This window comes from Ahaetulla prasina, chromosome 4 (assembly GCF_028640845.1).
Source record: "Ahaetulla prasina isolate Xishuangbanna chromosome 4, ASM2864084v1, whole genome shotgun sequence".
Lineage (NCBI taxonomy): Eukaryota > Metazoa > Chordata > Lepidosauria > Squamata > Colubridae > Ahaetulla > Ahaetulla prasina.
In genome coordinates, this window is record NC_080542.1 from 151,012,538 (window position 1) to 151,022,066 (window position 9,529).

General features: G+C 48.5%; 1 protein-coding gene across 1 annotated transcript in view; it reads right to left on the minus strand.

Annotated features, from left to right (window-relative positions):
• Positions 1-8,820, minus strand: part of LOC131198303 (cytolytic toxin-beta-like) — a 38,583-nt gene extending 29,763 nt beyond the window's left edge. The window contains exons 1-2 of the mRNA XM_058182791.1: positions 8,621-8,820; positions 7,803-7,939 (exon numbers count right to left, since the gene is read on the minus strand). Of these exons, the coding sequence (XP_058038774.1) occupies positions 7,803-7,811 (9 nt within the window). The 5' untranslated portion in view covers positions 7,812-7,939; positions 8,621-8,820. The remainder of the gene's footprint in view (positions 1-7,802; positions 7,940-8,620) is intronic.
• Between the last annotated feature and the right edge of the window lie 709 nt (positions 8,821-9,529).

The window sequence follows — 9,529 nt, forward strand, 5'->3', positions numbered from 1 at the left end:
AAAGAGAAATTTAGTTACACTTATTTTGTTGCACCATTACTATTATTATTAGTATATATCTTACTATTTCTTTTTGCTCTTTTTTCCCCCCTGTACACCGTATTCAAAATGTTTATGCATTTTTTTAAAAAAGCATTGGGGGGACATGATATCAGTCTTCCAGTATTTGAGGGGCTGCCCCAAAGAAAAGGGGGCGGGGGAGGTCAACCTATTCTCCAAAGCAGAAGAAGGCAGGACAAGAAACAAGGGATGGGAACTCATCAAGGAGAGAAGCAACCTGGAATGAAGGTGAAACTTCCTAACAGGGAGGACAATTAAGCAGTGGAACAGCTGGCCACTAGAAGTTGTGAATGCTCCATCATTGGAGGTTTTTAAGAAGAGACTGGATAGGCAGTTGTTTGAAAGGGAATAGCAGGAAGTTGGAGTAGACTAGAAGATCTCCAAGGCCCCTTCCAGCCCTATTGTGATGGATACTCTTCCTGCTGTCCCATGAAAGCCGCCGGCTATTCCAAGATCATAAAATACACACAACACCCTCCAGCCCACCAAGGCAGGACTGTGACCAAAACAATTTGTTTGAATATAATTGGGTGGTGGGAGATAATCAGGGGGGAAGCAGGGGTGGAAAGGGAAGAGTTAACCAGATGCTTTGGTCATGAAAGTTTAGATCCGGCTTTATTACCCTGTGTCTTTAGTAAAACGGACTTTCATTGACAATGGAGTTGCGTCTCTCTTTCCTAACTGATCAAGATGGGACAGCTGACAAAACCTCTTCCGGTTCCCTTTTGAAGAAGCACCTTTGGGACAACCACGACCTGGATGACTGAGCATCTCCATGGACCTTTCATGCAGGTCATCCATGACTTACAATTGAGGCCAAAATTTCCTCAGTTGTGCAGTGAGTTTTGCTCCATTTTACAACTTCCCTTGCCGCAGACTCGGCTGGGAAGTCAGTCTGGCTTCCCCAATGACTTCGCTTGTCCGAAGATCACAAAAGGGGATCACGTGGAGGGAGGGGGCGTAGCCAACGCTGCTGCGGGACGGCGATTTCCCGGGGCTCCGGAGGAACGCCGATATCCCAGCCGTTTTGGGGGTCTTTCATGGACCATAACTGTCTTTATTTTTTTTATTTTTATTTTTTATTTTTCATATTTATATACCGCCCTATCTCACTAAGGACTCAGGGCGGTTCACAGGCAGTTAAAATACATATAAATACAGATTAAAAAACGACAATTAAAAAACTTATTCTATAGCCAAATTATTAAAAACAGTATAAATAGTAAAAACCCCTTAAAACCAGTTACTTTAAAATCTAATCCAGTCCCGCGCAGATGAATAAATGTGTTTTAAGCTCGCGACGGAAGGTTCGGAGATCCGGAAGTTGACGAAGTCCTGGAGGGAGTTCGTTCCAGAGGGTGGGAGCCCCCACAGAAAAGGCCCTTCCCCTGGGTGTCGCCAGACGACACTGCCTAGCTGACGGCACCCTGAGGAGTCCCTCTCTGTGAGAGCGCACGGGTCGGTGAGAGGTATTTGGTAGCAGTAGGCGGTCCCGTAAATAGCCCGGCCCTATGCCATGGAGTGCTTTAAAGATTGTCACCAACACCTTGAAGCGCACCCGGAAGGCCACAGGTAGCCAGTGCAGTCTGCGCTGGATAGGTGTCACACGGGAGCCACGAGGGGTTCCCTCTATCCCCCGTGCAGCCGCATTCTGGACTAACTGAAGCCTCCGGATGCCCCTCAAGGGGAGCCCCATGTAGAGAGCATTGCAGTAATCCAGGCAAGACGTTACGAGGGCGTGAGTGACCGTGCATAAGGCATCCCGGTCTAGAAAGGGGCACAACTGGCGCACCAGGCGAACCTGGTGGAAAGCTCTCCTGGAGACGGCCATCAAATGGTCTTCAAAAGACAGCCGTTCATCCAGGAGAACGCCCAGATTGCGCACCCTCTCCATCGGGGCCAGTGACTCGCCCCCAACAGTCAGCTGAGGACTCAGCTGACTGTACCGGGATGCCAGCATCCACAGCCACTCTGTCTTGGAAGGATTGAGCTTGAGCCTGTTTCTCCCCATCCAGACCCGTACGGCTTCCAAACACCGGGACAGCACTTCGATAGCTTCATTGGGGTGGCCCGGTGTGGAAAAGTACAGCTGGGTGTCATCAGCGTACAGTTGGTACCTCACACCGAAGCCACTGATGATCTCACCCAGCGGCTTCATATAGATGCTGAACAGAAGGGGCGAGAGAATCGACCCCTGCGGCACCCCACAAGTGAGGCGCCTCGGGACCGACCTCTGCCCCCCTGTCAACACCGTCTGCGACCGGTCGGAGAGATAGGAGGAGAACCACCGATAAACGGTGCCTCCCACTCCCAATCCCTCCAACTGGCGCAGCAGGATACCATGGTCGATGGTATCGAAAGCCGCTGAGAGGTCTAATAGGACCAGGACAGAGGAACAACCCCTATCCCTGGCCTTCCAGAGATCATCCACCAATGCGACCAAAGCCGTCTCCGTGCTGTAGCCGGGCCGGAAATCGGATTGGAATGGGTCTAGATAGACAGTTTCATCCAGGTGCAGGGGAAACTGATATGCCACCATACTCTCTACAACCTTCGCTGCGGCGGGTTGGAGACCGGACGATAATTACCTAAGACAGCCGGGTCCAGGGAGGGCTTCTTGAGGAGGGGCCTCACCACCGCCTCTTTCAAGGCGGCCGGAAAGACTCCCTCCAACAAGGAGGCACTCGTAATCGCCTGGAGCCAGCCTCGTGTCACCTCCTGAGTGGCCAGCACCAGCCAGGAGGGGCTCGGGTCCAGTAAACACGTGGTGGCATTCAGCCTACCCAACAACCTGTCCATGTCCTCGGGAGCCACAGGGTCAAACTCATCCCAGAAAATATCACCAAGACCACCCTCAGACGCCTCATCTGAATCACTGCAATTTTGGTCTAGACCGTCTCGAAGCTGAACGATTTTATCGTATAGATAACCGTTAAACTCCTCAGCACGTCCCTGCAACGGGTCATCCCGCTCCCCCTGGTGAAGGAGGGAACGGGTCACCCGAAACAGGGCGGCTGGGCGGTTATCTGCTGACGCAATGAGGGAGGAGGCGTAGCAACGCCTTGCTTCCCTCAGTGCCACTAGGTAGGTCCTAGTATAGGACCTAACTAGTGTCCGATCAGCCTCTAAACGGCTAGACCTCCAGGAACTCTCTAGGCATCTTCTCCGGCGTTTCATCCTCCTCAGCTCCTCGGAGAACCAAGGAGCCGGTTGGGATCTGTGCCGGGTCAGAGGCCGCAGAGGCACGACACGGTCTAAAACCCCAGCCGCAGCCCGTTGCCAGGCTGCGGCTAGTTCCTCTGCCATGCCGTGAGCCAGACCCTCAGGAAGTGGCCCAAGCTCCGTCCGGAACCTCTCCGGGTCCATCAGGCGCCTGGGACGGAACCAACGTTGTGGTTCCGTCTCCCTGCGGTGTTGAGTGGCGGTCAGAAAGTCCAGGCGAAGGAGAGAGTGATCTGACCAGGACAAAGGTTCTATGACTACATCTCTCAAATCCAGATCCTTCAACCACTGACTAGAGATAAAAATAAGGTTCAGTGTGCCACCCCCGATGTGAGTGGGGCCATCCACTACTTGAGTCAGGTCCAAGGCCGTCATGGAAGCCATGAACTCCCGAGCCACTGTCGATGACGAGCCGGCAGATGGCAAGTTAAAGTCCCCCATGACTAAAAGTCTGGGGGTCTCCACTGCCACCCCGGCAAGCACCTCCAGGAGCTCGGGCAGGGCAGCTGTCACGCAGCAAGGAGCCAGGTACATGACCAGCAAGCCCATCTGACACCTATGACCCCATCTCACAAAGAGGGATTCACACCCGGCAATCTGAGGTACAGTGGTCTCCCTCGGTTCTAGACTCTCTTTAATAGCAACTGCCACCCCCCCACCCCTACCCTGGGCCCTCGGCTGATGGAATGCACGGAAACCCGGTGGGCACATTTCGACCAGGGGCACGCCCCCTTCAGTGCCCAACCAGGTCTCCGTAACGCCTATAAGATCCGTGGCGCCCCTGAATAAGATCGTATTAGGGGGCCTTATTGGCCACAGACCGCGTTGCATAACATAAGACGAAGGCCCAGGCTCTGAGGGTCTTGACCATCCGGGAACGGAAAAGTCAGAGGATCGGGCACGCGATCGCTTGCAGACATCGAACGCGTGACCCCCTAGACCGATATGATCCCCCCCTTCCGCCATATCTGCCCCTCCCACTTACCGTGCAAATGGAACCACCCTCACAAAAAGGAACACATTCCCCCCCCCATAACCTCCGAACCCACTAAATAATCGCCACGAGCACGCGCAGGGACTGGTTTCCCTCCCGACGGGCTACCCCCAACACCCGCCCTAACCCTCCCACCCCTTAAAAATGCCCTATCTAAAAAACCTCAAAGGCTCTTTCTCTTCGTATGCCACCTCTGTGGGTCCCAAGACCCGTCATTGAGGCCGGCCCTTGATAGTGAAACGGGCCATTCCTGTGAGGCGGGGGCACCTCGCAGGCGCAAGAGTTCCTGTGCAGCGTAACGCATAGAAAAGTACGAATCGGTGAAGGGTGCTAAGATGGTAACATCCCAGATGGTAAGACATTAAAAGATGGATCCTCCAACGGATGTCCAGATGTCAAAGAGGACAAATAAAGCTGGAACCAGATGAAGATAATAAGCCTAAGCAGACAGACCGGCAGCCTCCATGGTAAACCTATGGAAAACGTTTCTACGAAAGGTCTTAATAAGGTAGAAATGACTGTCAGTCTGTTCATAGTCCAAAGTCCAATCCAGTCCAGTCCAGTCCAGAAACCCGTGGATATAAATAACTGACGACCCAGCTTCGATGGTCAAAAGTCCGAGGGGGGGGAAGGCAGGCCACACAACAAGAGGCAGATGAACAAAGTACGATGTAAAGTGCCAGAAGTGCCAGAAGAGGGAGACAAACCATAGCCTTGCCTCCGGCCTCATCTCCGACCGCGGCCTCACCACGCCCGCCGCCGATGGAACCGATGGGGCCGCAGAACACTGGACGCTGCTGAACAGGCGCCTCGTGGCCCACAAGGCCTCGCCAGGTGCAACAAAGCGCCGATGGAGCAGGCGGGCCCACGGGCAGGCGAACGGGCCGGAATCCATGCCCCAGATGGAATCGGGCCGAATTCTCATCGCCGCTGGAATCGGCTGGAGCCGGGCCGAAATCAAGGCCGGAAATCGAGGCCTGCAATCCGCACAGGCAACAGCAGGCCTCCCTCGCCTCCCTCGCGTCCCCAAGATGGCCACCACCAACCGGTCCGCCAGTCCGTCTTGAAGAGACAGTGAAGAAGGGAGGCACGGATTGGCGTGAACAGGGAAGTGGCAAATTCCCTGGAGCGCCGATATAAGCCTCCAACTCTGCCACTTGGGAAGACAGCCATTAGAGCTGTCACAAGTTGGGGTGGCCACACCAAAAGATCAGAGCAGGAGAGGCGACTGAACGGAGTATTCTTACTGAAAAACGATTTGCCAACACATAGGTAAGAAGAAAACTTATTAAACTTTAAAAGAAGCCTTCAATTTGAAACCAGCGGCTAAATTGGCATATGGGAGTACAAACAGAAGAAAAGTAAAACAGAACTTTGCAATTAAAGCTCTAAAAAGAACTTTCCATTTGATCTTTAATTTGGTTAATCTGGCATTGGAAGAGATCACTAAAAGAGACAGAAAATTGAAGGAAACTTTGTTTGCTAACAAAAAAACTAAGACAGGAAATAATAAATTTTGTGGAGTGACAGGGGACATTTTGTTGCGGAAGTAATTGTGAATTGGCAAGAGACATCTGCTGGAGGAAAGAAAGTATAACATCATTCAGATCACTGTGGGAAAATTAGGAAGGAGCATTGTTTTCACAGCTGTTGCGAGAAAAAGAAAAGTGGAACTGATAAGGACTTAAATTGAAACAGTTTCAAAATACATTGGAAATAGACTCATCCAGAAATAAAGAAGAAAAGAGATACATGGACTTGAATTTGGGTTAAGTTAAAGTAATAAATCAGAATTTAGACTATATATAAATTAAGATAAATAGATTTTAAAAAGTTCTTCTCGTATTGAAAATATGGAAAATTGGGAGGAATTATGGGAGATGCTTTTGATGGTCTGAGAGTTGATTAATGGAAACAAACAAGCAGAATTGTGGCTTAAAAATAAAAAAAGAGAAGATGAGGAAATTATGAAACATAATGCTGGAAAAGAAATCAGTGAGGATAATACAGATGATCATATTGGGACTGATAGTGAAAAATTGAAATGAAGAGAGGAAAAGGAATTTTTTAAAAAAGAGGGGGGAAAGTGAAAAAGAAAAGATGGAAAAGAAAAACTAAAAAATGGGGGAAAAACAGTGAAAAAAACATGATTACACTGGGATTAACAGTGAAAGATTAAAGAGAAGAGGAGGAAATAGAGAAAAACTGAGGGGGGACATCAAAAGAGTTAAAGTTAGAGGAAAGTGGAAAAGAGGAAATAAGAAAGGGAGAAAAAAGAAAATGGAAGAAAGGAAGAAAGGGAGAAGAATATTAAGAGATGGGATCTGGGAGAGACTGAAGGAAAACGGTTAGAAGTAGGAGAAAAATCAATAAAAGAAAAGAAATTAAAGTAGAGATAGACTTGTTTCCTTTTTTTCTTTTTGTGTTGGACGATGCATGAAAGGAGAAAAAATTAAAGTTGATGATTAAGATATAAAATTTAAAAATCCATAAAAGAATGGAAAATTCAGCAGAGGTAATTTGGAATGACATGGTTTATAAATGAAGATGATTGGAATTTAAGATGTAAAAGGGAATAAAATTGAAATGTTAGTAAATGATGTACATTGTTGGAAGAAAATAATAAGTATTGAATTTTGAATAGAAACGTTAAGAAAATAAGAGGTGGAAAGTTGTATCAATTGACTGTATGATATAAATGAAATAAGATAAAGACAATGTCAAGGTTTAAAATATAGGAGAAGAGGTTCGAAAAATATGTGAGAGAATTGGGGATGTCTGGACATTAGAGATATTGAAAATAGATACAGCAATGGAGAGAGATAAGAGGAAGGAGAGAGTTGGAAGGGAGAGAGAAAGAAGGAAGGGAAGAGGAGAGGAGGTAATGGTTAGTTAGGGAGGAAGCAGGGTGGAGGAGGAGAAGGAAAAGAGAAGTAGAGAAGGAAGAAAAGAGAGGAAAAAAGGAGGTATGAAGAAAGGAGGGAGGGAGAGGAATGTAAGGAGTAGAAGAGATTGCTGTGAAAAGGAAATGGAGAAAAGACAACCCCGAAAATATTCCAAGTATAAAAATTGAAATAGTTCAACAAAAAAAGGAATGAAAGGGAATGAATATGAACAAAAATGGAGAAATTAGAAAATGAAGGGCGAAAGTAGATGTGATTCAATAAAATATGCAAAGAAATATTAGGAAAGGAATAAAAAACTATGCGGGGGGGGAAGGAACATTTTGGCTAAAATTGTAGCTAAGAAAAATCTATTTGAATATTTTGAATTGTATAAGATAAGAAAACGTCAATACTCTGTTCATGAATTGTGGTTGTGTGGAAGGGGGGAAATTGAAAAACCAATAAAAACTTGTATAAAAAAGCAGGGGAATCACATGATCCGTTGTGACTCAGCAGGGAATTTTCATCTCCTGATCCTGAGAATGATGCAACGGTCGTAGCAGTGAAAAACGGCCATCATTTTTCAGTGCCATTGTAACTTTGAACGGTCACTAAACACATTGTTGTAAGTTGAGGCCTACCTGTAGCATCTTTGTCCTTCAGGTCTTAGCTGCAAGCTGCAATGGACGCGGCTCCTCTCTTCAGCAGCAAAATCTCAATTCTTTTAGGCAGCACAAACTCAGTTCCCTCTCCCTCCTGTAGGGGGCGGAAACAAAGCCTGATTCGCCCCTCCCCCCACAGGAGAGCCAGAATTGGGCATCTGAATGGAAGAGCTTGGGGGGGGGGAAGAGCTGCAATTGAGGGGGAGGACGAAGGAGACCCTCCCTGCACTCATAACATAATAACAGAGTTGGAAGGGACCTTGGAGGCCTTCTAGTCCAACCCCCTGCCCAGGCAGGAAACCCTACACCATCTCAGTCAGATGGTTATCCAACATTTTCTTAAACATTTCCAGTGTTCACAACTTCTGCAGGCAAGTCGTTCCACTGATTAATTGTTCTAATTGTCAGGAAATTCCTCCTTAGTTCTAAGTTGCTTCTCTCCTTGATTAGTTTCCACCCGTTGCTTCTCGTTCTACCCTCAGGCGGTTTGGAGAACAGCTTGACTCCCTCTTCTCAATTGTGGCTCTTTCTTTTTTTTTGGCTGCCTGGACGGAACTCAGCAGAAAAGGAGCAACCCCCCCTCCCCAAATTACCTGGAATCTCTCCCCCCACACACACACCAACAAAAGTGCCTCTATGGCACAACTGTTGCACACCTAGCCTGCTTTTCCCTCCTCGACCTGCTCTCCATCAATGCCCAGGAGGAGCCCTGCTCTCACCCCCCTTTACTTGGCCGCCCCAACAAATGCCAATTTGGGGGTGGGGGTGTCTCGGTGCTTCTGAGGGGGAGGGCTTACCTGGTTGGAGGAAAATTCCCGGTGGCAGGTGGATCTGCTTCCCTGCAGGATCTATTTTAAGGAAAGCCTGGCCTTCCGCTTTGTCTTCATTGCGTTCAGAAAACGAAAAGGAGCAGAAAAAGCAACTTTCCCCTCCTCTTTTCAAGCATTTTTCCTGTTTAATTACTTATTTGTCTTAGAAGAGAAACAGGAAATGTTTGAGAAATGAGTTCCACAACCGTCCAGCAGAGGGAAGCAAAGACCTCTCTTGGTCCTTCACACCTCTAGGCAGATGTTTCCAAACTTCACAACTTTAAGATTTGTGGACTTCAACTCCCAAAAGTCCAGAGCCTGCTATGCTACCTGAGGAATTCTGGGAGTTGTAGTCCACAAACCTTAAAGTTGCCAGGTTTGGAGAACCCCGGGGCTATAGAGTTGCTTCTGCTCATAGGGAATTTGGCTGATGTTCTCCCAGAATGTGCAATCCTCAAATTTGCACCCCCTTTCCAAGAAGGAGAAGAGTTGGGGTCTTCCTCCCACTGCCCCTCCCCCTCTATCTTCTCTTGCTAATGTTAGAGACCCTCCCCACTCCCACCCCATGGTTAGGGTTAGGGTTGGCCTTAGAGGAGGGATCCAGAGATGGACCTCGGACTCTGCAAGGCAACTGAGATTGGCAGACTCCGATGATGCTGTCAGAAATCAGGAGTGTCTGCGGGATGTGGTCAAAAGTAGAGGTGGTGCCACAGGGGAGCCATTGAACCTCTGTCCCTCTTGTAGGCATCTCCAGTCGACTTTGTCATGTTCTGTCCAGCCTCGGCTTCCAGCCCTTCCCAGCCGAAAGGATTGCTGGAGTCCAGATTCCCCTGGCTCTCTTCTCCAACCATTCAAGTGCACCCTTCTCCTGCGACAGTCCGTCATTATTCCAGTCCT